The 27,648-nt window shown below is 37.7% G+C and overlaps 1 protein-coding gene across 1 annotated transcript in view; it reads left to right on the plus strand.

Moving 5' to 3' along the window:
• Positions 1-27,648, plus strand: part of NELL1 (neural EGFL like 1) — a 266,056-nt gene that overhangs the window by 122,253 nt on the left and 116,155 nt on the right. Inside the window, exon 12 of the mRNA XM_042837211.1 lies at positions 4,281-4,406. Within this exon, the coding sequence (XP_042693145.1) occupies positions 4,281-4,406 (126 nt within the window). The remainder of the gene's footprint in view (positions 1-4,280; positions 4,407-27,648) is intronic.

Below are 27,648 nucleotides of genomic sequence, written 5' to 3' on the forward strand. Positions count from 1 at the left end.
TTTCCTTCCCTTTTTTCGATCGTCTGGCTCGTCTCTGTTGTGGATGCCATCTCATCACAGCATTAGAGTAAGGCCTTTGGCTTTCAGACACTCTCACTTTATTTGATTTATTAGCTTCAGTTCTAATTATATTGCATTATAATGTGTTATCTTGCATTCCAATATCTTAATTAGTAAATTAGTTTGTTTCTCCTCAGATCATTGCAGCTGTTTTGTTTTTTAGGCCCATTTCTCTACCCTTTTCCCTTTTTTCCCTTTTCAGGGGTACGGGTCCATGGATGTCCCTGCCCTGCTAGTCACAAACCAGGCCGAAGCAGCCCGTAAACCACTGACACTTAAGCATCATCTGTTAGTGGTCTGGAAGACTGTTCCAGTTTGTTTCCATTTGAGTGTTATCATCTTCCATTACAGAAACTATGAAGCTCCAATGTCACGAAGTTGGTGCTGGAACAGGCTGCCCAGAGAGGTTGCGGATGCCCCATCCCTAGAGGTGTTCAAGGCCAAGTTGGATGGGGCATGGGCAACCTGGGCTGGTATTAAACGTGGAGGTTGGTGGCCCTGCATGTGGCAGGGGGGTTGGAGATTCATGATCCTTGAGGTCCCTTCCAACCCTGGCCATTCTGTGATTCTGTGGAGTTACCTAGATCAACCTGTGCCTGTGACGGGGGACAGTAGACCTGTGGGTTTAGGCAATTTATAGAGTTTTTAAAGTACGTTTGTAGATGAGAAAATCTTGAACAGTTGTTAGGTTTGGTAATTTTCCCTGCTTTATGTTATATACTAGGATGTCTTTACAACCAAAATGTTCATTTTTCCTGTTTATGTGTTTTTGATGCAGCAAGGTTGGAGTTTCTTTCTTTCTTTCTCCTGTACAGAGTGGACACACACCAAATGTTTTTAATTGGAATTTGCAGTTTAATAAGCCAGTTATTTTATATTCATTAGTCAAAAGTATTTATATTAATTTAGTTAGATTTCATATGGAAATGAAATTGTTTCCTTTACAGCATCAATTTTTTTTTGCCTCGGATATGTGGGATAGGCAGTACCATTGCATACCAAAGCATAATACAACTTACGTGTCTTCCACCGTGCTTTGTTTCAGTTGGTATGAGATGAGTGCCTCTGGTGCAACAAAATGCATACCAGGTGCTAAGCATCTCTGTCCCTTGAGGTGCTTTTCCTGTGCGTTGTTCCGGTGTACTCGCAGTGTTGCTGGGTGTATTGCTACTGATAATAGAAGGTAACACACGTATATTTCCCTTTAAGTTAATGAACACTATTTAGAACTGTAAGGAGTAATGCTGATACCTGATTAACTGTAGAGTAGGTGAGTACTGCAATAGTGAGAGCTCTGTGCAATGAACCTTATTTCAGTAACTGTTAAAGAAGCTTGAAGTCAGCAGAATAGCACTCACCAAACCTACCACCCTGTAACGCAGCCGTTCTAACGGAGGAACTGAAGCCCAAATAAATGCCTTTGCTGTTGCAAAGAAGATGGAAGCTGGTGATATGTGAATCGTTATGGCATGTCAAGTCTCATTTTGAAGACCGTAAGTTTACCTTTTTAGAATAAAAACAAACTACTTCACCAGTCTAGAGAGTAACATTAATAATGTATTTTTATCACCTCAAAAGACCACTAGAAAATGAGCTCCAATATTTCAAATGCAACAAGCGATCTATACGCATGAATCACAATTTGTGTTCTATTACAGCCGAGCTGATATATACCACTGTGTGCTTTATGGATTTTATTCTAACAATATTAAGTAAAAACCCAAAGCTTTTTTGTGATGAATACCCAACCTTTTACAGGAATTTGTAAAAGCGTGGCCCAAAGCAACAGCTTCAGCCTTGCCCTACAGGCTTTAATGAGAAAAAACCTGCAGTGGTACTTACCTTTCAATTTTACCCTTTGTAAAGGAAGCATCAGCTGAAGGTGAATGCTGCTAAGGTAGAAGAAAATGTGAAATACTGAAAGACTACTTGGAAAATGCACAGAAAAACATTTAGAAAAGAGTTAAATAAATGAGCAAATTTTGAAGAGAAGGATCTCTTGCTGCTTCTGCTTCCCTGTTAGACCCAGTTGTTCCTGGACTCAAGGACTTCTGCAACCCATTGTAGGTTGTTCTTACTTGCCTTATTTGTAGTCAGGTTGTTGATTCAAGATCCTCATCTCTTTGTGAGAAATCCTCACGCGGTGACATTTTTGTATAGGTTGTGGATTTTCTTTTAATACCTGTGAATTCTCATACTTTGTGTTACAGTAATGTGGGTCATGCTTGCAGTGAGTCCAAGTTCAACTTCCTTCACCTTTGCAAGTTATAATCCTCTTACTTCTCTCAGAGGAAGAAAGAGGAGGATTGTTGTCCAGTGAATTCAGTGAAAAAACTTGATAGCAATACCTCAGGTTAATTTTCAAGTGCATTTGTTGCTGTTAAGATGTTATAGCTTTCTTTTCACGTATCTTTTTGTTCCTCTCCTCCCTTGCATAAAAGCAAGATTATTAGATATGCAAGAACAAAACTCCTCAAAGCTATATTCTAAAAGTCTATTACAAAGAGTCTGCAAGCAGAACAGTGTGAACACACATCAACACCTGAGTGTTTCCCAAGTGGCTGTAGCACTCAGTGTGATAACAAGATGTGGGGGCATTTTTCTTGGCTTTTATCCTTTGTGTGTTGATGCTTCTGACTTCTTAAAAATCATTTAATCCAGTAGTACTGCATCAGGAACAACAGAAATGCAGGAGCAAGATAGTTCAAGGTGTTTGCAGTGGAATATGAAGACTTTTGTCTTCGGTCTGTCGTTTCTGCTTCTGCCCAAGTAAGAGTCAAAGATCACTACCAACTGACAGCTGTTGTTGACCATGGTGATTTAGCTCACAGTTCTTACTGAATAGATGTCTGTGATACAGAAAGCATAAGCAGAGCTGGTGTGTGTTTCGTTTTCAGGGGCTAAAAATGTGGTTGCATTTCAATTGCAGTTACCACTGCTTAGGGTTGTTAAATGAGATACCTGAATTGCAACTACAAGCTTGATGTTTGCACAGTTAATGACCACCCCCCTTCTAGCATTAAATGTGGAAGTAGCGTGTGTTTCCCTTGTGTCTCCATGAGGATGTTGTGGTGAGGAAGGTGGGAGGCTGTAGTTTGGTCTGTGCGTGACTGCACAGAGGGATGTATTAGGAGAGCTCTGTGTGGTAATGAACTCCTCTAAACTTCACCAGCTAAGGAGGCTCTTTAGCTGTGTTGCCAGTTATTATAGTGTTGTTACACTCTTTCTTGAGTGTGAGCAATCAGTAACAGTGAGAAAGTAACATGGGGAAAAATAAGTCTGTTTCTTTTTCTTTTGCATGAACATATGTAATACTAGAATTAATCTTTTGAAAGCCATGAATTACTTGGAGTGAGATCAGTGCTACTAAGCAGAAAATTTATCCTGCTGAGAAAAAATAAAAGAATTCTTCAGTGTAATATCTGGTTTGGTGGGAAAAGAAGGGGGAAGATTTTACAGCATCACTATGGTGTATTTAGACAGGCTAGTAAATGATAGGTTTGATTCGCTGTTGTGAAAATAATAATTTTGAATTTTGGATTTACAATAGGGATTGCTCAAGCAAACAGAAATACAAGGCAAAGTTTCTATCGCTCTCAAATAATCTTTTTCTTTTCTATTGGAATGATGTAAATTAGGCTGAAAATGGGCTTACAGGGAACCAGCTTGATCTTTTGCTGGTGTGGAAAGTGAAAATGGCACAGTTTGCTGATTTGTTTCAGGGACATCTGGAGTACTCACTGACCAACTCCCTGTTGGAAATTCTTTTCTTACATCATCATACTTTATCTGTTCAGCACTAAAACTGGTAGCATGTTGAACAAAGTTACCATGCCTTAATGATTTAGTTTACCTGTAAGGCAGAAAGTTAACATCTTCATTGTTGCGTATTTATGGTTCTGTGTTGTGCTTTTAAATTTGCATCAATTTGTATTTAAAATTGTAAATAATAATAATAATAATAAAAAGTAAGTTGCTTTTCCAATTAGAATAAAAATATTTATTATTGTAATTAAATTTTGGTGAAGAACAGTAGAAGGAACTCGGCACTTAGATGCAGGAATTTTAGCTTTATTTCAAGGAACATTTTTCAACTAAACTTGCTTTGTTCTTTGCTGCTGGAGTTAAATCAGTTTGCCTTTGGAGTCGTTAGTGAAATTTATTTCCTCTTATTAACTTAACTGAGCTTGACTGTGGCTTTCCCTGTTTTCTCACTGCAGATATTGATGAGTGTGCTGCCAAGATGCATTACTGCCATGCTAACACTGTGTGTGTTAACTTGCCTGGATCCTATCGTTGTGACTGCGTCATGGGATATGTCCGAGTGGATGATTTCTCGTGTACAGGTGAGCTCTTACGTATTTATCAGTGGTGTTATTCTCTGTATGCTGTGTATAGTAATCACTTTCTATTTAGTCTCTGGTCCTTACCAAAAGCTGTATTCTGGTTGGTCCTCTTCACAGCTAAGGTAGAAGTGGTGCGAGGTTCATTTCCTCCATGTGTTGCCCCTTGGGATTAACTGGCAAGTGACTCAGGAAGCTCTGCAATAGGTGCAACTGAGTGCTCTTCTATCCAGGACGTGGTCCCTTCGTGTCCTACCCTTGTGTCTGAGGTGGATAGTTGCAGATCAGATCCTGTCAGGTTCCCAGCATTGATGTGCCCATTACCTCAATCCATAGCTCCCTTCCTGTTTCTTCATGGGAGAGTAACTTGTCCAAACCATTGGACTTGCTTAATTTTTTAGCAAGGACATGAAAACGATTAGTGTGTGTAGTGAGAAGTAATGTTACATTAGCTGTAGTTTGAACTGGGCAGTGTGAATTGAAACAAAAAATTATCCAGGAGGAAAAGTTTTATGGTTGAAGTTGAAATAAATATGTAAGGGCGCAACTGATATTGTATTGTTGGCATGAATATCGTTAATACTGAGAAATAATAAATTCAGGGCAGTGGCACCTTCTTTAGAAGAGAGATGGAGCAGTGTGGTCCTTTCTGTGACAATGATAAATCCAATAATACCTTTTTTTAATATTAGCAAAATGAGTTGGAGTTATTTGGATCTCATTTCCAGCTACAAGGTCTTCAGGAACTTTCACTGGCAATTTTTAAGAAAAATTGAGGAACTACTGAAATGCTTTGGCTGACTGTACCTAACTGGATAGCATCTTTCAACCACAATCCTCAAAAAAAAAAAAAGGCTGATTGTGGGATTATTTTGGTGGTGCACCTGCCTGGCAAAGAATGAAAATATCAAACAGATTTACTGAAATGGAAATAAGGAAACTTGACACAATATCAGGTTTAGAATTGCACTGGGTGAGCTATTCATTCAAGTGAAAAGATGGCATAGGGCTATTCAATATGAGAATGATTTCCAGCCTGGAATAATTACATTGTAATGCATATGTATTGCAAGTCCTCTTTAGGGGAGGTTGCAGGACTTGTAGACTTCTGTGATGACAGCATGTTTTGTAGCTATGCTTAGGTAGTATAAAAAACTTCAGGAAGTTCCTGCTCGCCTCTTGAGAAATGCTGATACTAAATAGCTGTATGTTTCTTGTTGGAGTTTTTCTTGATCTTTTATATGCCAGGAGAGCTTCAGAACTTTAAATTTTGCTCTTAGTGTGTGTGTGTCATGTGAGGTAGTGACTTTCACAGTGGGGGGAAGGTCTTTCTGATAGTTGACACTTGCTTTCTGTATATGCATTACTGATTTCCTAATGTTCCTTTCCTTCCATCAAGACAGTATCATTAAGCATGCAAATTATGTAGAAAGCAGGATACTTATGATTTACAACAAACCTGTGAAGAGTAGTAAGACCAGTTGCTTGACAGTAATTGGTGAGGAATTAAATGAATGTGCATACACAACAGAAATCCAGAACAGATGTAAGAAAGAAATAATGGAGTGAATGAGGTAAATATTTCTCATAGCTTTTATTTTCTTGCTGAAGTGACTTCTCTTTTTTTGACATCAGAGATAAAAAGCACAGCAAGTATGTAACATAATTAGGGAGAAGCTTGGTTCATTGCCTGTTGTACCTAGAAATAATAGTATGTTACAATAATAAATGTTATTTAAAATAAGTGCACAATAGAAGAAAAATAAAACAACTGGAGAATACTTAACTAGATTCCCCTCATGCTGGCACCACTGTATAAGCAGGCACGAGCAAAACAGATTATTGCTATAATATAACTCCATTTTATTTTATTTTTCTCTTTATTCGAATTAAGCAAAAAATTATCTTGTTATTGAACGATGTATTTGGGGACGATAATTCATTGAGGTGACTCTAATTCATCAACGTGTGCAGTGTCCTCTGTTGAGGCAGGGGCTGTTGAGAAAGGCTTGTATTGGTGGCCAGCCCCATGCTTGCTGGCCTCTGTGGACTGCTGGCTTGTCAAAAGTTGAATAGCAATGATACGTGGAAAACATCTATTTTGAGCTGAATGAAGTATTTCAATTCGATGTTGGGAGGTTTATCTTTTCAAAAAGAAATCAAGGGACTGTTGAAGTGCTAGGTCAGTTTGGACAGAGCCATGTTTAATTTGAATTGAGATGCTTAATTTGTCTGTTGTTGAATTTTAGGCATTCAGCTTCTTGTGTATTTTCTCACAGACCTTCATGTTTCTCACACAAATTTTTACTTCTGATGTCGATGAATTATTGTTTTTTTTCCCCCAACCGTTTGTTGAATAATGTTTTTTAGCCCTGATAGTGAGAACTGTGGAGCAGGAATTTCCATCTGATATCAGCAAACAGCTGCTGTATTGAAAGCTGTGCTGAGTGCATAGAAAATGCTGTTACAGAGACAGAGGTGTAACTAAAATAAATAAATTAAAAAAAAAGTACTCAGAATGAATTCAGAATCGTGTTAAAATCTGAAATATGATTTAAAATGAGGTAATGAATATTTTTGTAAATAATTAATATTAGTGTCGCATAAGCAGAGGACCTGGTGAGCAGAGGTTCATCCCATGGCATTTTCTGATAGGATAGTCAGCCTAGCAATAGCTTTGACCTACATTCACCAGGGAAGATACATTAATAATGTTTTTGTGCTTTCCTGTTCCTAGAGCTTTGAGCTCTGAATGTTAATTAAGTTGTTCGGTGAAAGACAGTTTTATTAAGAAAGTCACCCTTGAATAGGAAACTTCTTTCTGTCTCTCCCAGTGACACTGACAGGTTGTTTATCTGTTCTCTGGTAAATCACGGTCTTGGTCTTTCTGAAAATGGCAGCAAGATTTGTTGCTCCAGATGCTCTCATTTACTAGAAACTACTGATTTAAAGCATTTTATTGACTACTTCGGGCTTATACCTTGCTTGCTTGTTGAAAAATAAGTTTTTTGGGTTGCTTTCTTCTTATGTAGCAGTTGGGGAGTTTGCATCAAATATGTGCTTTGTTTAATGTTTTTTTGAAGTATTATAAATTCTGCATTAAGAATCTGATATTCTTGTTTTTGGTGGGCTGGATCAATCCTCTGCTGTGTTTTGGAACTGTGAGTGTAGGTCTGTTCTTCTGTAGTTCGAAGCTACAGCCTATAGTTTCTTTGCCCCGCTGTCATTGAGTCAATCTAGCAAATGTGGTGTTATATTAATAAGCACTATGCTGTCCATATTAAGTAGATATACTGTGCTAAAAAGAATGGGCAGATGCAGAGTTCTGTGAAATATACCTTCGAAAGGGAGAAAAAAAACAGCAACAGCCCCATTCTCCTGCTCCCCTCTTCTGTCTAAGAAAGGTAACTCAATTATGGTTCGGGCAAAAATGGTTCAAATTGTTTGCTATCACTAAAATTGATGCTTTGAGAATTTTGTTGCTGGATTTTATCTGTCAGGTTCAAGATGGTGTATTTGACCCCATAATAATACTAATAATGCAGTAAGCTTCAGAATGGTGAAGTGGCAATCAGGGCAGGTTGCTGGCCTCTCATCCAGAACCGCTGCACATGTTTGAAAAAGGCCTGAATAGAAGCTGCTAGGCAGCAAGCTGATAATATAGTCACTGAATGAAAGTGCTCTTACTGCAATCCAGTCTACTGACCCTCCTTTCTACCTCTTTCTTTTTAGTGAACTGAATTAGCATTCAAGCAAGAAACTTTCTTGTGTGCGTATGTGGCACTTGGACTTTCCACACGCTGCAAAGTCTTGCATGCTCTCAGAGGTCAATAAAATGTTACCACAGTTTGCATGATGGCCAGAACGGATTTGTCTGCTAGCTGAAAACCTGAAATCTGCGTCAGTAGGCAGACAAGATAGGTCTGTAGTGGAATAGTTTTCAGACTCATTCAAAGGAAGTGCGTTCTTTAGATATCCTAAAGTATCCTACCATGCACTGGATCATTTTTAAAGAAACATGAAAATAGAAATTGAATTTAGGTCGTAATTATGTGTCACCATTTATAGATTAGATAGCAGATGTTTAGCATGGTTAGTATTAGTAGGCATAAGTACCTCAGTGAGATCTGAACTCTCCTGATTTTGACATTAATTCATAGATATAAAGTGCTCTGAAGCATTCCCTATTATCCTTCTGTGATCTTGATTTTTGTGCTTCTCTGCTTATTGCAGCTTATCTTCAGGGCAGGACTTGGACACTTACAAATGCACTTGGAAATTGGTCTTAAGTCAGTATGAATGGTTGATGCTAGGGTTGCATTAACTCAGCAGGCATGAGAGACTGATTCCAGTCCTTTCTTACCTGGGGTCGTTATGTGTTGATCACTATGAGGCCGGACAGGAATTATCTGCTAGAGTTAGGTAGTCTTTTACTCCAGCTACAGTCAATAGCATCTCTGTTCCCAAACTGTGAAGGAAAACATTGTTTAGTTTCAAGCGCCTTGAAACAGAGAAATGTTTGTTTGGAATCCCTCAGAAGGCTGTTGGCTGAGTTCAGCAGCAGGTAATCTATGCACCACTGAGTATTGTCTGCATCGGAGAACATTTCTTTGCCCTGCAGGACAAGTCAGCAGACAACTAGAAGAGTACTCACTCAATCTAGCAAAACAAAGGGAGAGTGAATCCTCGTCAGATGACTGATATCTGCATGGGACTTGACGCAGAACTCATCAACTCCAAGGAGTTGAGCCTTCAATTGCTTTCACTATGTCTTTGGAGAAGTTTTGTCCAGAGAGAACTAGTGCACCAGTGCCATTTATAATGATTTATAACACTACTGTTATAACATATATAACGTACTATTATTTTTTGATAGTAATAGTAAATGGAGTAATCTTTTTGTACTGTCAAAAAAAGCTATTCTAACGTGAACAAGTTAGCTTTTTAGCACATCCCTAGAAGACTAATAAGTATTTAATTGCTGTTTTGAAAAAGGAGAAGTTGAAGTACAGAGAAGTGGAGTTTCTTGCTCAAACCCATGGTGAGACAGTTGGCAGCACTGGAGAGTCAAGGAAATGGAGTCTGAAATATTCTGTGTGAGAAAAAACATGGACTACAGCAAAAAAGTTTAACATTTCCACAGGAAACAATAGCAATTCATTGAAGCACAGCAAGCATAGGCCTTGAGTAACCACATGACCCTCATGTCATAAATCTTCTCCTTCCTCTTTCCATACAGTTCTATAACAGCTTTTGTTACTTTGGAGTTGAATTATTCCTCTGTCTTCTACTTTTTAAATGCCATGTTACATTCTGCTGTTTCTGACTTCACCTGCATTTACTGGATTTAACTCCAACATTTTAAAAACTCTTTCTTTTAAGATATGGTATTTGAGAACTGTGTATTACTTGCTCCTAAGTGCTTTCAATTGGAGGAAAAAATGTGGAAAAAGAAATGTAATACGTACAGTGATTTAAATTCCTCTCTGGTAAATAGTTTATTAAAGATCTTTGTGCTTTCTGTGCTTGAGGTATGGACATGTTTCTAATTTGTCCAGGACAGCTGGTAATCCTTTCAGGTCCTTTTGACACATCAATTTTCTGTAACTTTATTAATAGTAAAATTAATTAAACAACTGACTGCAAATAGTGCTGATAGTTATATTTCTTGGCTGAGACACAATTAGCATTTTTACAAGACTTGTTAGGTGCGGCCATTTGTGCTATGCTATCACATATCATCCCATTTTTTATTTTTATTTTTAATTTTCTCAGTCCTGTCTCAGTCACTTGGGAAGGCTTGCTTAATGACTAACCTAGATCTCCGCAATTTTAGCCCATCACCTTTTGTCACGTTCTCATTGAATACGGGACATTTTGACCCTTCTATTTGCAGGTCTGTTTGAGATTTAAAATCTCTTTTTGTGAATATGCTTTATTCTTCCTGCCTTTAAAGTCTATTTTTAGGTTAATGGCTGTACCAGAAGTGTCCCAAGGTGTTTTTTTTTGTTGTAACTTGATGTTTTCCCCTCAGTGATCTGGGCCTGTGTCTCCCAGTTTTGTGGTGTCTTGGAAGCTTTTTCACATCCTGCTGCAAGGTAGTTAATGTGTGTCGAGAAAGGAGCTCTGAAGCATGATCCCCAGGTAAAGGGTGCAGTGAGCATAGTAAATTAAGTGGCTGACACAACCTGGTAGGAATTACCTATTTTCCCTGCTATAACATTTTTTACATCCAATCTGCCTAAGCAGGTTGTTCAGGTAGAGAAAGAAGAAATTTCAGACGGATGACAAACAGCCAGATAGATTCTGTATAGTGTTTGCTTTTGCTGCATGTGCAGGTTCTGTAACTGGTCTGCTTGCAATAATGAGCAGCATGGTTAGGAAAAAAAGGCTCAAATGCTCCTCTATTATGCTTATGTATATCTTGTGACGAGTGGCATCCACAGTCTGGTGTGACCAAAATGTGTATTTGTATGCATCTTTATCGTGTGCATACGCATCTCTTACGAAGAAATTACATACAGGGGAAGAGGAGCCCTGAGGGGTGGATTTACAGGCATACCAAATTCTTACTGCTTTGATTTAAGAACTGACAAATAGGATCAGGGATGCCACTGCTAGACCTTTGGAAAGGCCAGGGACTTGCATTACTTTGGATTGGACAGATGTGTGAGTTGAGGATTTCGTTGTGAAAGGCACTGTGCCATGGTAGATGAGACCAGTCTGCCAAGGAGCAGCTGGCATAGCTGTGAAATGTGTAGCACTCAGCTGATCCGCTGTTGGAACTTGTATTTGCTGCTTGAATGTAAGATTTGCAGAATAAGGCTCTGAAACAAAGGAATTATGTAAAGCTTATTAAGCTCAAAAGAATTTTTTTCATAAAGTTCATGGTGCTTATGTCTGATATGCTTTTTCTTACAGTGAGAAATATGCAAAAGCTTTTTGCAAGTCTTGGTGTTTCTTTTCAATCTGTGTGTATTTTATTCTCAAGGAAATAATATATTTGTTTCTTCCTTCACTATGATCTCATTTTTGTACCTGTGCTGAATATTTCATAGATGTGTGCATATTGATTGGAGAAAGTTAATATTTTATTAACAGCTATTGATTTTTAAATATCAGTTAGTGTGTATAAGTGATCAAAGAATTGACTTCTGAGCTACCTTAGGTCTTAAAGTTTTTTCCGTATCTGGATTTAATGATGGCAATCTGGTATTTGTTTGAAGTGGCTGGGCTGTGTGTATGTGTGGATGATGAGAGAGAGTATCGCTTTCCTCTGAAGTGTGCAATGTGATCAGGCCTTATGGGTTGTTTTGTTCTAGTTTTGGAGCATCTTTATGTTCTGTCCATCAACAGGAAGGTTGTACTATGCATAATATCTGGAGGTGAATGCCAGCGTGCCTGATAGCCCAGCTATACTAGCCTAATTTCTGAGTTGGTAAACATCACTGAATAAACAAAAACCTGTCAGTGTTGCCTTACTGAAATGCTTGTGACATAATTTTAAGGGGTTGAGAGGAACTGCCACTGGCAAGCAGACTTTCTTGGTCCTTTGGGAGTAGCACAGGGAAGGGGGGAGCAAGAGAGGTGCTTTGATCCCTCACCTTGTAGTTAATATTGTTATACTTTCTGCTTTAGGTTTCTTGCCTCATAACATGAAAATATTCCTATTTAGTTACATGATTGCCTGTAATAATTGCTCATACTGGGGGACTGGTGACTCTCAGAAATAACTTTTATGTCTCACTGTCAGAAGTGGGACGTGAGGAAAAACAAATGAATAATTCAGGCTTGCTAATTGTTGGATTAGTCCATTGCCACTTTCATGTGCTAAGTTTTTTTTTTCTTTTCAGAGTTAATAAATGAGGTTCATTTTTAGAAAATACAGTTTAGAGAAGTTGGGAAAATATAGCTGGGGAAGGCTGTTTTTGCAGAAGATAACAAAGGTCCAGAAAACAAGGTTCTCAAGCAAAACGTAAAGGTGACCACAAAGAGAGCTTGATAAACTGTAAGAGTAAAATATATTTTTTCTGTTAATTTCTGAAAAGTTTCCAAATCACAAAATGTTTCCAGGATCATAGAGATTTGGTTTAATCTGCTTTGTGATTCTCATAATGGAAGGTCCTCTTCTACAAAGTGTAATGTAAATAAACTTTTGTAATGCTAACTACCAATGAACATTTGTCCTTTTTGCTAGTTTTTGCCTTCGGAGCAGAGGAATCCTCTGATTTTCAGTACCTTCCTTTCGGGTAGATTCCTTGCTATCTATCCAGTCCTGAGCTGCATCCCATATTTTACTTAGGCCATAAATGTCTCTTTGCAATAAAGCAGAGACATTCCAAATGTAATCACATTGCAGCACAGTGTAAAATGTCGTTGTCTTTATTGCATGTGCTAGGAGTCTCTGCTCCGTTGAGAGATAAATAAATGTTCTCTTCTTGTTCATTTCTTACATGTTTTAAAGAATTACACAAATCCTATACTGCATTATGCAAAATCATCAGTTTTAAGTGATTGAATAGAAAAAGCAAATGGTTCTCTCGCATGGCTTTGCAGTGCCCAGATGCATTTTCCAACAGAGAAAAGCAAGAAGGTAGATTCCATCCATTCTTGCAGTATGCCCTTTTCTGTGTCTATCTTTTTACTAATTGCCCTCACTGCATCTTCAAAACTCTTTTCAGGGTGGCAATGAGATTGCAGATACAGAGATCTGCAAAGGAAATGTCTTGCAGCTGTTCTGTGATCTAAGCAGGGAGGTGCTGGCTGGCACTCCTTTGTGAGCCCTGCTCTGTGCATGGCTGCAGCACATCCAATCTTCATCAACAGAGCAGGGAACGTGGAGGTTTTGGGACTGTGGCAAAATCTCAGAGAAAACTGTATTTATGATCTGAGTGTGGATCAGAGTTCAACTCTTGGGGAAAATGGCAGTGCAGCCTGGAGTCAATGAGCCAAAGGCCTTTCTTTATTGGCATGGCCCAACCAACTTCAGCTTTGGTTTTAGGCACAGAAGTTAATTCTTCCTGTTTAGGAACAAGGGTAGCTGTTCTCTGTCTGGCAAGCTAAAGGCAGTTATAATTATCTTTTGCTCACTTCACACTTAGGAAATGAGGCTTATTTTACTCATCAATGAAGATGCAGAATCCCCACTCTAAGCGACACTTCTCCACCTTCCCTAGACTGTTAAAATCTGTGTGGATGATGTGGGCTCCTGTGTTTTGTTTTGTTTTTTTTTTTTTGTTCTGCTTCTGTTAGAATTGAACCACAGACTGAGATTATTAAAACGAAAAGTAACAGATGAAAATTAAAAAAAAAAAAAAAGTAAAATTCCTGGCTGATTGATGCGTGACAGTACCAGAAATTGCACATCTTAGAGAGTCATTGCTTTGGGCACCAGGCAGTGTGAGATGTCTAAGTATACATGCTGTTTTTCAAGGTTGATGCTTTCAGAAGAAACTGAAAGGAACGTTTTTGAAGGGCCCTGAACAGCCCTGTCCCATCTGGGACTGCTAAAACCTGTTACCAATTTTGGGTGATGGGAATATCCAAAGCAGATTGTTACTGACAACTGTAAAGACAGTAAGAGGTTTCCTTATTACACAGATACTGAAGAAATGGTATAAGAGTCATCTGGAAAGACTTAATTCAGGGCAATAGAATTTGAAACGTAACTTTTTTTTCAAAGAAACTTTGGAAATGAGTAGTAGTGAGTTTGGAGAATTTAACAGTCCTTTAATATTCTGATATTAAAACTTGTAGGCCCTTTTCCAGGCAGCCAGCTTTTCTCCATGTTTTATCGATAAATAGTCAGGTAAGCATTTTCGACTAGCAAAAAAATCACTGTGAAAATCAGCAGGGATTTGCTTTGGTTTTCCTTATACGTGGTTTCAGATGGAGAAGCTGTACGGCTAAATAGTCAGGTAGCTGCTGAATGTTATTTATAAACCTGCAAAGTCCAGAGGCTGGTTTTAGAGATGGTAGAAATCGCACTCTATGCGCTTATGTCAATGTATGCTACTGTCAAACTGGAATCTGAGGAAAAAGTCTCACTTAAAATTGCAGCTGCTTTTGATTTGTGACTTTGAGATTGTTGATTTATTAAAAATCATCAGTGCCATTAGGCTGCCTGACAGGATCCATAAATTGGATTGGGAACCAAGGGCAGTTATTACTCTGTGCGGATTTTATTTTTGTGCTGGAGAAAAGAGGCCAATTAATTCCCTGAAAAAATGAGTTTCTTACTACTTTTGAAATACGAAGCTCTCACCTGTTGGTTTTTTTTTTTTTTTTTTTCAGAAGCCCTTAGAGATATTTGTTTTTCTCACATTATTTCAGTGGGTTAATTGCCTTTATGGTCCAAACGTCTGTTCTAATGAAAAGTGTAGTGTGCTTAACACGGTTAATTTGAGATGCTGAGGTTAAAACGGATTAGCAAAGTACAGTGAACTTGAGAAACCAATGTTATGTGAAGGTTAAGTGCTTACTGTGCTTGGTGAGTTCAGACAGCTCTTGAAGAACGTTAACAGATCAACGTTGAATCCTGTTCTGTAGATGATCTTAATTATAAAAGTTTTTGAGCAACAGATGGTATAAGAATAAATCATTACCAAAATGAAAAGCTGTTATTCTTGTTTTACTAGCGTGGTGCAACTCATGAACTGTTAAGACTTGTGTACTAAGTAAATCAAGGCAATATGTAGTAGTGCCTCATAGCAACTTAAGGTTAATTAGGCTTAAGAACTAATTAATTTTTAGGTAAGGTTTTGTAAAGTTGGTAAGGTAAGATTTTGCTGGTTGCTACTGGGTGCTCCTGTAGCCCTGTGTTTGCTCTCCAGTGAAAAACAATACTTTTTAGGGTGAATGTGAGCTTGCAGTGCTAAGCATCTGCTGCAAATTTAATTCCTTCCCTTTTTGAACATTAGTCTGGGTAGTGAATTGTCAGCAAATCTCAGACTGTATGTAGACTTTGCCTTGCTTTGAACTCTTCCATCTCTCCTTTCTATGTATTGTTTGGGAACAGAAAGCAAGTTTTAAGTAGCAATTAAGGGCATTAACTCTGCATACATCTAGAACTAAAACTTAATATTTTAGTCTGTTCATATCTCAGATTATCAAAAAGCCAAAAGAAAAAAACCAACCAATCCACAACAAACAAAGAAAAATAAAAAAAAAAACATGTGACTGTTTAATCAAGCAAAAAACCTTGTAGTAGATTTCTGCTGTAAGAAATTGCATGAGGAAAATTTTAGGGTATTCTGACAAATCAAAGGCATCTTTTTTTGGAATGCTCAAATAAAGCAAGCGCTGGCACAGGGAATTTTACTAATAATTTTTTGAGTGACTAGTGCTTGTGTTTCTCATCTGATAGCTCTCTAGGCTCCATAATTCTGTGCAGAAAAGGTCTTCTGACTTCTCAAATCATCTCTGAATCTTAAGTTCTTCAAATCAATCTTCACTGGGGAATATAAAGCTTCAGTCACTTATTTGAGCATTTCATAGCTTACGAGATATGTTTTTAAAAGGTGGTATATTTTACTGTATTTTTATTCATCATCACAATTATTATGAACTCCTAGTATTAGATTTTTTTTAATAAATGAGATTTGCCATAAAAGCAATGTTAGTCAGAACATTTTTCCCTCTCTGATTACAGAATTCATTGTAACGTTAACTTTTAGAAACACATGTTGTTAGGATAAGACATGATACTACAGGAAGAATAACCCCAAACTGTGCCTCTTTGTCAACTCTTGGAGGTTGTTCACTTGTTACGGCGCAGAGTAGTTTGAAATGAGAGAGCAGAGTGCACCCTGTACAGGCTGGCTAACTTCTAAAAATTCTTCTGTAAGCTTTTTAAGATGTTCATTGCTAGAGAATGAGACCAAAGGCCTTCTCCACTTCTATGAGAAATGAAATCAATTCTGTCTGATTTATTTGGTTTGCCTAAAATGAAAGGCAATCATTTTTGTTCACGGAGTGTGTTAAATCTTTATGTAGAGCAGCTGAACACATTAGCCTTTCTAGTGCAAAGGCATCAGAAACCTACTTTTAATGCCTCCTGATGAAGAACACGCAAATCTAGTCTTTAAGTCCATGCTATTCTTCTGTCCTCAGTGATGTCTGTACTTTCATAGGTGATTCATAGGAAACCACACCACGGCGCTTTCGGTTTTGTCTAAGAACCACTAGGAACTAGAGTACGGAATACACTTTGAGGTTTTTCTCCTTAAGTCCTGTACTGCTGTGTGAGGTATTCAGCTGACGTCAGATGAAGGTAGCAGCCAACCTAAGTGTAAACTTGGTCTTCTGTCAGCCTAACATGAGAAGCCAGTAATGAAAATCTATTAAGTCTAATAAAGTCATATGGACTGGAAAGCTAGTGGATGTGTAAGCTAATCCTGGATTCTGTCCTACCCCCAAATTCTTCAGGTAGCAGTCTAATATCCATGATTACTTTTTTTGTTAATATAAAATATATTTTCTTTTTATTAGAAACTGGCACCTTGAACTGCTGTTCATCTAGTATTAATTCTTTGACAGCAAACTTGGTTGCCTCAGAGAAAATGTTTGGCCTCCATACAAGTGTAGAAGGAATCCTTCCATCCATGTAATGATCATTTTGTTCCTTGAACCATAACAATCAATAGTTTCGTAATTAATCCTAGCTGATAAAAATACTCATGTTATTCGTGAGTGTGAAGAGCTGCTGTTCTGAGTGTTATTGGACTCAGTATCATCTGAGGTCTTCTATCAGTTAGGCTTGTTCTGTAAAATGACTTTCTGTCTGTCCACTCTGATTTTTTAACTTTGTTTATTTCACTAAGCAGGAGAGCTTTGTAAAAATATTTTGGCACTGGGAAAAATATTTTTTTTTTTCTGCCTTCTCTTATTCAGTGTATACACCTTTATTGCAGCTGCTATTCATTCAAGTACTGAAAACTCATAATCTTTTAAATCTTTCCATTTATTTAAAGAAAACAAGTGTGACCTTCCAAGGAAGTATTGTAAGGATCTCAGAAAAATAATCATTTTCATTATTTTTATAACTCACAAAGAGGAGGATAATTGGTACTTTCTGTTTAAGTTCTTCAAATGCTATTTGTTGGTATAATTTCCATTTGCCATAATACCTTACTATCAATGTCTTTGCATTGTAAGCTCTGATATTAACAATATAATCACTTAACGTGATTAAATTAAAACTGTTTCTGGAAGCACAGGCAGGTTATTATGAAATATGTGATATAATTAGATGAGATGAACTTGATGTGACTTAAACCGATCAGTTAGAAGCAAAAAAGCCAGAGGGGAATAACTGCTCGAGAGTACTTCACAACAGCTGCAACAGTAATAATTATAGTCCTAGGGTACATCCATATGAATCCTTCAAGGTGCTTCAAAACATTTTAGTATTTTTGTGGATTAGTTGTCTCAGTTTTACAATAAAGTGCAGATTATACACTAAATCCTGTTTCAGAGATTTTTTTATTTTTATTTTTATTTTTTTTTTTTTGCTCCTGTATCTCTCTCTCTGTAATCTTTTTTTAATTCTGTCTGTAACTGTTCAAATTATAACTCTTGCCCCGCATATAACTTTAGTCTGGGGCAAGAAAGTTCAGCCTTACTAACGTGAATTTCAGACATTGTTTAATGCTGATGCCCAGGCTTTGTCCTGTAGTTTCTTGAAATTTGTGTGTCAATGCAGATGTGTTTTTGTTTCACTTGACAGAAAATATTGTTAAATATTCTGATGTACTTCATCTCAATTCATTTTCGTTTGAGTTTTTCCTTTCTGGAGCTCAGTGTTATCTCAGGTTTTTTTTGTTAGTATGGAGTTGTACTTGTAACTCATTAGCTCATTTTTAGAATATAAAGCTATTTGTGTTCTATTTTACTGATTCCATGGCTTTGCCATCCTGTGTCTTTTACTATTGTCAAATGGAAATAACATCTCATTCCTTTGCTTTTTCATCTTTCTATGTGCAGCTGGTTGAAATTTGAGTTACAAAGCTTCTCCCATTGTACGTATTGTTCAGAGAGATTCTGTTTTTGGGTTTTTTTTTTTTCCCCTTTACTGTTGCTTATCATCTTTAAATCTTTTTATATTCCAATGCCTGGCCCGATGGTTATCAAACCAGCCTTGATCAGAGATGGGTGATCCCTTTCAGCCTAGATGGAAAATGAGAAAAGCCCATCTTAAAATGAGGTGGTAATCCTTCTGTAGTTTATGGTCTTCTTTTGATGGCTATATTATTGTTATGCAACTTACATTGTGCCTTGTCAAGCAATAAATGGCACTCAGCAAGCAGCACGGAATAGTAACTGTTCCTTTTTGAAAGGGTTTTTGAAAACCTTACAAAACAAAATCTTGGGCTGTAATCATGTCAAGTATTTCAAAGGGAATAAACACAAAATATCAGTCTTCCTTGTGGATTGTTCAGAAAGAGAATGGAAAGTAGGAGTGTATTTTAGCAGTGTGGGTTAGAAAGAAAAAAACTGAGTTGCAGAATGAACTGTTGGTTTACCCAATCTAAACGTGCTGGTTTCCTATAGCTGCTTGGGCTAGTGACGTTTCAGGGAAACACTGAATGCCTCGTATGGCTTTTCCTTGCCAGATGCCACAGCCTCAATCAAAGCCATCATTTCTCTTCATTAAACTCATTTTAAAAATGTTCTTCTTCTTTATTGTACCACAGTTATTTATCCAACGTTTTTTTAATGAAATTTTTAATGAAAAACAAAGGAGATATCTCCTGACACTTATTTTCTCTTTGTATTCCCTCACTGTCACTTCTCCAGCAGAAAGCTGCTGAGCTGTATTGCACTAATTCCAAAACTCCGCACCTTGACATGGTTCTCGCTGATAGTAGGAATCAAATACTAGGCTGTGTTGTCATTCAGGTTTCTCTACGGGTTAACTCCGGTGAACTTCCTATTTTGCATGCCTGCCTGTGCAAGCTCTTTGAAAATGCAGCTATTTTGCCAGTACTGCTGTAATTGCTGGTGACAGTGCAAGTGACACATGTCTCAATTGAGACAGTGTGAACACTTTATAGGATGCCAAACGTGCACCAGTTATAAAGATCTTTCTGATTGAAAAAGATGGCATTCCTCTCATTATAGGAGAATTAAAAGAATCAGAATTGTTTATGTACAGACTTTCAGCTGAAAAATTATGGTGGTTGACTTTATCTTACCTCTTGTTAAATATTTGAAACGTTTTTATCCTATTAATTTCCTAACTGCATGTGAACTCAGTGAGGTGTGGCCCCCCAAGATGACTTCCTTGGGTTATGGTGGCGTGAGGTATCCCACTGCAATTCAATTTGTGGTTCCAGTCGATTGCTTTGTTACGCTATTTTGCTTCACCTGTAATCTTCACAGTTCTATCAACTGGCATAAGGGGCCAAATTAGTATCAAAATAAATCCTTTTTCTTCCTTCTAAATTAAGTTGTTAATATTTATCTATTCAAATTACTATTCATTTTTAACGTCTTAATTCACGGCTCTTTTCCTGCAGCACTGGTGCGCCTGTCAGTGTAATGCGTAGGAACACTGCTTCTGCTGCTGTAAAACGGAGATGAGATGGAGGGCTCTAGCTGACATTCAATTTGTATGTATGGGAGCTTGTGGCAGGAGGCTTCCTCCAGGGAATTCATCACCGTTATGCCGCAGGCCCTGTCTGTGTATTCAGGTTTTCTAAGGAGTGGTTAAAACGAAAAGTTCCATTGTCTTCTATGGGGAAGAGTTGCTTAAGTTCTGTAATGCTAATTTAGTGCTGATTGCAGCACTTGTACATCCTTTGGAAAGACATACACCTCTTCTCTGAAGCAGTGTTCTTTGTTCACGGGCATCTATCAGCTGTGTCACAGAAGTGACGCATAGAGCACTGATCGTTAACAATCGAGTTTGAGCCCCTTTAGATGGGAGTATTAAAGCACTGAAATAAAAGCTTTTATCCAAATTACTTTCCAGCTGTAATTGCATCGCTGCCTTTTCTCACACTTGCCCCACAAGACACGAGTGGGAGCAGGAGGTGGAGGAACTGGGGTATCTTTGTCCTCTTTATGGGGAAAAATTCATCTGAGAACTAGACAGCAAAGACACAACATGTTTTTGCAAGGGTTAGAGATGGATGGTGTGTAAAGCAGGGCTATTATTTGTTATGCAAAGTGTGTCTTCATTTGAATAAGAAAAGCATTTGATCATTGTGTTCCTTTTGATACAGAAAGTCTAGGAAGCTAGTGTTGGTATTTGGTGCCTTGCTTCCAATAATTTCCCTGCCGTTGTCTGGCTAGCACTAATCCCAACTAATATGGACATGTATCAGGTTTCTTCTACATTTCTTACCTTTTTGTTTCGTTGGTTTAAATATGTGAAAGCTAGTATGTGAAAAGCTATATATATATATCTTTCCCATTCTTGTCCATTGGTAAAAGGTTTCAGTACATTAGATGAGTTTCACACTGACATAGCACCTTTCTAAACACTGCTATGCAGAAGAGATGGCTAAGGAGTCTTAGTCACTAAGTCATGCAGTCATTTAATGATCGAGGAGTGAAATTCAGGCTGTGCCAGGTGTGCTTGGCACTGGATTGTGATTTCTACAGCTCTAGGCATGCACTGCAGGAAGGCCTGTGCTCGGTTTGTCTCACAGCATCGTTGCTCCTCTTGCTGCACTGAAGTGCTCTCTATAATCCTGCTTTTCTTCCACGGAATATATCTTGTAATTAGATTCAAAGCAATGCTGCAGCAAGTTATATGAATAGATGCATGTATTTTGTGGAGGTTATTTTCCTTTTTTTTTTTTTTTTTTATTTAAATCCATTTTAGGATAATCATATTGCAGATTTAAATTTAACTTTATTCTGGGTGACTTGCAGCCGTTTTCTCACAACTTTTCCTTTGTGAAGTATGATCCTCTTAATAGGACTACTTTTTCACTGATACCATTAGAATGTGGATACTGTTTGGGGTGAAGAGGTTAGCAAATGGTAGTTCTAAGCTTTTTTATTCCTATAAATATTCATCTCCAATTTTAATGCAAAGACTTCTTTACAGTTGTTCACTTTCCATGTGGGGGGACTGGAAGTAACAAGCCTTTGTGGAGGATTGCCTGTACTGTTCTGCAGGTGGAAATGTAGCAAGGGGTCGAGTTGGTGGTGGGAGAAAGCTCAGGAAGTGAAGAGCCTGCCTGGCAGGAACCTTTCCTTAAAGAGAATGTGGAGCATTGTGATGGCTCAGAGGATTAAAAGATAGAGTACTGGGGAAATACTCTGTACTGTAAGATGGGAAGAGTTAGAAATACTTGTTCACGTGCTTTTGTGCAGTGCCAAAAGTTAAGTGTGGCATCATTCAGAAAGAAAAAAAATTAAGATAAATACAATTTAGGCCTTTGATAAGTGCTGATCTTCAAACATTTTCATAGCTCGCACTGAAAATGCTATTTCATCTTGATATTAGAGCAGATGCTTCCTTCTGACATAGCTTTTGACTCAGATTAAAATAGTCTTTTGTATAAAGCCATGAACAGAAATTACAGGCATGTCAGAAAATGCATGCTTTTTCAGACAGTGTGCTCTGCAGATGTGAAAACATCCTGTAAGACAGCTGACTGTAAAACAAAATACCTTGTTTTCCACTGACTTTACTCATGGTATTATTCTATGGCATGCAGTATAAAAACATGGAAAATACAGATGCTGCTAAAACAAAAAGAAAAAAAGCCAAAGTATTTCTTTATTATTATTATTTTTTTAATTTTACCAGGGGCTTCTGGATGCTCATTTAGGGTCTCTGGCTTTGCTGATGTTGATGTTGCTTTTTGTTGGAAAGAGAAGGCAGTTCTTCCTGAGTTCACTGTTGCTTGATTCTCATTTCTCATTTTATTTCTTTTGTTTGACATCTGTCTTGCTTCTTCTAGTGAAACATTCTAACCCTTCTGCGTTTTTCATGTTTCTTTCATGGTTTGTGGTCACTACTTTCTCTGTTTCATTGATGCATGCATGAATGGACTTGTTCTGTCAATATTAGGTACCCGATCTAAGCATGGAATTTCATTTTACCTTCCATAAATTGATTTTTAATGGAATAACTTTTTAAATGAAATTGTTCCCGACACCTGGAGCTTTGTTTTTCTTAATTATTTCTTGTTTTGCCAAAGGCTGATTGCAGCAACCTGCAGCAAGGAGGCTTTAGATAGCACTTTGTGAGCCAGCCTGGTTAACATTGGAAAGGTATGCCACTTCATCCCCTAGAGGCCATCGTTTGGTATCTCCAATATATTTCTGCAGTGCTTGTTCAATGATTTTTGGGTAGCTGAGCTTACTCTCTATTCTCCCTGAAATGTGAAGTTTTCTTGGAGAAGAGATACCTTTCTTACATCTTGCACTCTTTTGCATAATCCTCTGCTTGGAATCCTCTGCTTGGATTCCTGTTTGTCTTGGATCGCAGTAGATACTGTTTGTAGCCAGTTTCCTTTGCCTGCCAGTGACTTTTCAAGCATTTGTATTAGAGGTCTTCTAGAGAAGAATATTCTTTTTTTGAATAAACCTTCATCAGCCGTGCATTTTTTCAGTGTTCAGTGCTATGTTTGCATAGCTAAGTAATTTTTATTATTTTTTACTTAAGTGAACAAAGTGCAAAATAAAGTGGCATCATCATTATCCTGCAGTTAGTTACAAGAGGCTGAGCAGTGCACAGCACAGGAATTCTGCTTGATCTGTCTTTGGTCTCAGCGGAGGCATCTTCACGCTGTCATATTTTGCTGCTGTAAGAAAAAAAACAGCTGCAGCCAAAGAAACTCGGGTTGGGATATTGTCAGGTCTCATAGGACAGGGTTGGTCTAGAGTGATTGCTATTACAGTAGAATATCTCCAGGGAAGAACATGGGTGCCTCAGGAAATGGCAATTCACTAGTTGCCATTCCTGTCTACAAATCAAAATCAATTCGGCGTGTTGAGAGTAAACATAATGCCGGAGTCGCACGCTTCAAGGGGTAAAATGATTTGATCTCTTCCTTCCATTTACAAATTCTGTGGTATCTTTGGGATGCCATAGGAGTATACTGAAGACCGATAACCAAAAGTGGCATAAAGAGACTTTCTTTTTGAAGAGCTTAAAGCCCGTTTGTCCTACTTAAACTCACTGGGGGAAGTTGGGTTCAGAGAAAACCATTTGATAGTTAAGGTGCTTAAATACTCTGCTAGAAGCCAGTTTTAAAAAATGTATTTTTAATAATCTCTGCACTCACCGACTTACTTAGGGGAGTTGCAGCTGGGTAAACATTCTGTTTACTTGCAGTAAGTACTTCGTCACAAGAGCAAAATATAATGGACTCCATCATTTGTTGCAGCACTTGTATAATTAGAAACTCATACATAAAACAGAAAGGTGGTGAGTCTGTGGGGGAAACCTAGCAGCTTGACTTACACCATTTTTCTCAGTTTGTTGTTTAAGTCAAAGTCTTTGTGACTTCAGTATCACTGGCGAAGTGCATGCCAATGCTCTGCAGGCCTTTCCTTGCATCTGTAACAGGTGCAAAGAAACAATATGTCCTTAAGTGTGATTTTGTGTTCTTGTGAGAGCAGATGGGTGCTTCTGTCACACACGTGCATTAAGAAACAATTCCAACTCAGTACACTTCAATAGCTCCAATAAGTTGTAGTGTAAGCTTGAACTAGGCTTTGCATGGCTTTTGTAAGGTTTTTTTTTCGTGTGTGGAAGTTAAATTGTCATGGAATGTTGGCATAAAAAAGTCTTTTGAACTTATGTCACTAATACAAAGTTCATCAAGCCATGTTGGAAAGCTGCATTGAAAGGTAAATTTCATAAGTTTAGTTATTACTGATTTTGAGAGTTCTGCAAAGTGAAGCTCCCAGCTATTGTTGAACTGAAAATACCAGGAAGATGAGATTCTGATATCAACTTCATAAAATATGCAGCTTCCACAATTTTCTGGATAAAAAGCAGCCCGTCCTTTTAGATTGAGTCATATTGCAATTATAAATAAATCAGTACCATATTGCTTTAGGGTGCTTTTTTTTTTTTTTTTTTTGACACAATGCAGGTGTTTGGACTCTATTCAGCTCTGAGCAAAACAGGCAAAATAAAACTGTTTCTTAAGATGTAATGGTAACAGACATCTCTCCTGCAAACTGTAATTTAGGCAGTGGCAACTGCTATGCTGTCTCAGATTCTGTCGTTATTTGTGATTTCTTTACTTTCCTAAGTGAATGTCCTATGATTTAGAGAAGCTGAGAACTTCACAGAAATGTTCTTACTTTTCATCTGTCAATATTCATTACTCACTGCTCCAGCCTTGCTGGAACTGTATAGTTTCTTTCTTTCTGCACAGTACATCAGGGTGAATTCCAAAGCTTTATTTACTCTCTGTATGAGAGCTAATTTGTTCTCTGTATGAATTTCCCTGCTTTATAGCTATATGTCAAGTAAAGTGAGAACTACTCAAAGGAATTTGGAAGAGTTAATGGTTTACAGATATACAAATCGACATACATAAATTGTGGAACTGGACCTGGGGTTTGTCTTTGTGGGTATAGAGCCCACTTCCTCTGCAGTCAAATATAAATCGCATTTGCATTTGGGATCAGGCTGGAGATTACAGGGGTCATGTGGAGAGAGGCTGCCATGCAGACCAGGCTACTGCCTACCTCTAGACATACAGACCATAAATGGATCATAAACGCAATAACGAAAAAGACCCTTAAGATGCTTGGGATCTCGCAGATGAGGGCATAGTTCTGTTTCCCGCGTGCGCAGTATTACATTTTTGGTAATTTTGTGAACCATTTCTATTGCCACATCAGCTTCAGTTGCACCACTGATATTAGTATTTAAAAAAAAATATCGTGCTGTATTTCATTAGCAATATTTAAAATGTTCCTAAATATGGTGGTTTTTTTTTTTCTTTCTTTCTTTTTTTTTTTTTTCCTGGCAGTAAAGGGGAGTTTCTTCCATAATGGATTTATTTTTTTAATATTTGCATCTCTTAATTTGCAGTATGCACTCTTCCCCAAAGTATTTTAATTAATTTTGTCTCTAAATCCAATCTGAATTGCATTTTTGGAGAGGATGCAGAGAAGGACCATGAAGATGATGGAAGGGCTGAATCACCTCTTGTATGAAGGCAGGCTTAAGGGACAGAGCTGGTTGAGCTTGGAAAAGAGAAGGCTCTGAATAGTCCTCTTTGTGAGCTTCCAAGAATTTAAAAGGAATTTATAAACAGGAGGGAAATAACCTTTTTACACAGTCTGATAGTGATAGGTCAAGAAGGAATGATTTAAACTAAAGGAAGGGAGATGTAGACTAGATATTAGGGAAAGTTTTTCTACTGAGAGAGTGGTGAGGTGCTGGAACAGGCTGCCCAGAGAGGCTGCGGATGCTCTGTCACTGGAGGTGTTCAGGGGCACGTTGGATGGGGCCCTGAGCAATCTGATCTAGCACCAGGTCTGAAGGCGGGCAACCCTGCCTCCTTCTCTAATGAAGCAGATGCTTGATAGATTTATTATGTGAAAAATATTTTGAGACTCAAGATTTGAAAGGGACTAATCTTGCGCAGTCATACAAGCTGCCTAGTGTGAAATATTTACAGATGGATTTTTTTTAAGATTCCTTTTCAGCATTAAAAAACAACGCTGCATGCAAAGAGGTCTAATCTGATTTCAGTAAGAACTCCACAAAACTGCAGCAAAGTGTCCCATTTTAATAGGATGTGTGACAGTTGGGCTTGGTGTTTTCTAATCAACGTGCAAGTTTAAGGATGCATTCTGGAACTTCTGTACCTGTCAAAACAATATTTCTAATATTGATGTGGATAACATGGGAATTCAATGTCAAAAAACACTTGATACTGACTCTTCACACACAAAAAAAGCTACATCTTTCATATTATTATTTTCATGTTCTTTACTAATTTGGCACATCTACTCAAATGTGCTATCAGAGAGTAGGAAATAAAATTTAAACGCAGAAGGACCAATGGTGTGTGCTTCCAATGATTCTTGAATTTTTCAACATTTGATCTAGTTTCCTGTTTCATCACCCAATGCTGTTTTTCTTTAACCTTGGGCAGCTTCTTATCAGTCTAGACTTAAGACCATTTTTTATTCCAAAGTTGTTTTTTGTATTTTCCTTTTTCCTTTATTTCCTTTGTTAATATTGCGTTCAGAAATAGTGAAAACAAATCTCTCTTCCTAAGAGATGTTATATAGCCATTTATTATATATGTGCAAATATATGTTGTTCTAGCAAGTCATCTTTCTCTTTTTTTTGTTTTTCCTGCTCTGCATTCTACACTTCTTGAAAAAGTTACAGTTCCATTACAGAGAAGTTACTGTTCAAGAAAGGTAGCTATTGTTTGTCTTGATTTGGCCAAAAATGCTTCCATTGTAGCAATTCCTACTACATAGTGAACTTCTCTTGTGAAACTCAAATAGGCTCTATTCGTAGTTGTTGTTATAAAGTAGTAAAGCAGAACAGACGATCACAGTATAAAGAATGCTTCCCTTAAGGGGGGAAAAAAATAAAGGGAGGGTATATATAAAAATGCTCTAAATTAGCTATTGACATTCATAGAAAAGATATGAGAATTACTCCAGGTAGTTCACTAAAACTGTCAAATTATAGCTCAGCTGTAGTCGAGCAGAATCATGCGAACATTTGGGAAATAATGTCTTGAATACCAACTGAAAAATAGAAGAATCCAGTTGTACAGATCCAGGATGTTTTGACATCTTGAGTCCTGAGTGCACTTAGAGGACTCTTCTTATTTCTGTCCATATATGTAAGCCAACAGTGGACCTGGTGGGTTTCATGGGAATAGGGCTCATCAGTAAGGTGAATGTCTTAGCAATGAATAGTGAAGTTTCTATATACTGGAATAGAATATAAACCTTCGTATTTACCTCTGCTTTCAGCTTCTTGCTGAGGAGAAACAAGGAAGGCTCAGTGTTTTGCTGCAGAAATGATAGGTTTGAATACTTCACCTGCCGAATGCTGGAATCATTCAAACGGAAGTTACAAGTGTCATTAATTCTCATGTTTGCACACTGGTCTCTTTAGAATATGGTAGTGTTAGTCTGTTTTCCCCTACAACTATTCCTATCACATTACATGCATGAATAAGATTACAGTAGTTTTCTTTATGATCTTTGAATATGTGACTACAAGACTTCATTGTGGAGTAAGTATGTTAGCTATACCAAATAATAACCAAAGTTGTTGAGG

This window comes from Centrocercus urophasianus, unplaced genomic scaffold (genome assembly GCF_019232065.1).
Source record: "Centrocercus urophasianus isolate 14NV4802_14NV808 unplaced genomic scaffold, USGS_Curo_1.0 seq_7, whole genome shotgun sequence".
NCBI classification, from domain to species: Eukaryota; Metazoa; Chordata; class Aves; order Galliformes; family Phasianidae; genus Centrocercus; species Centrocercus urophasianus.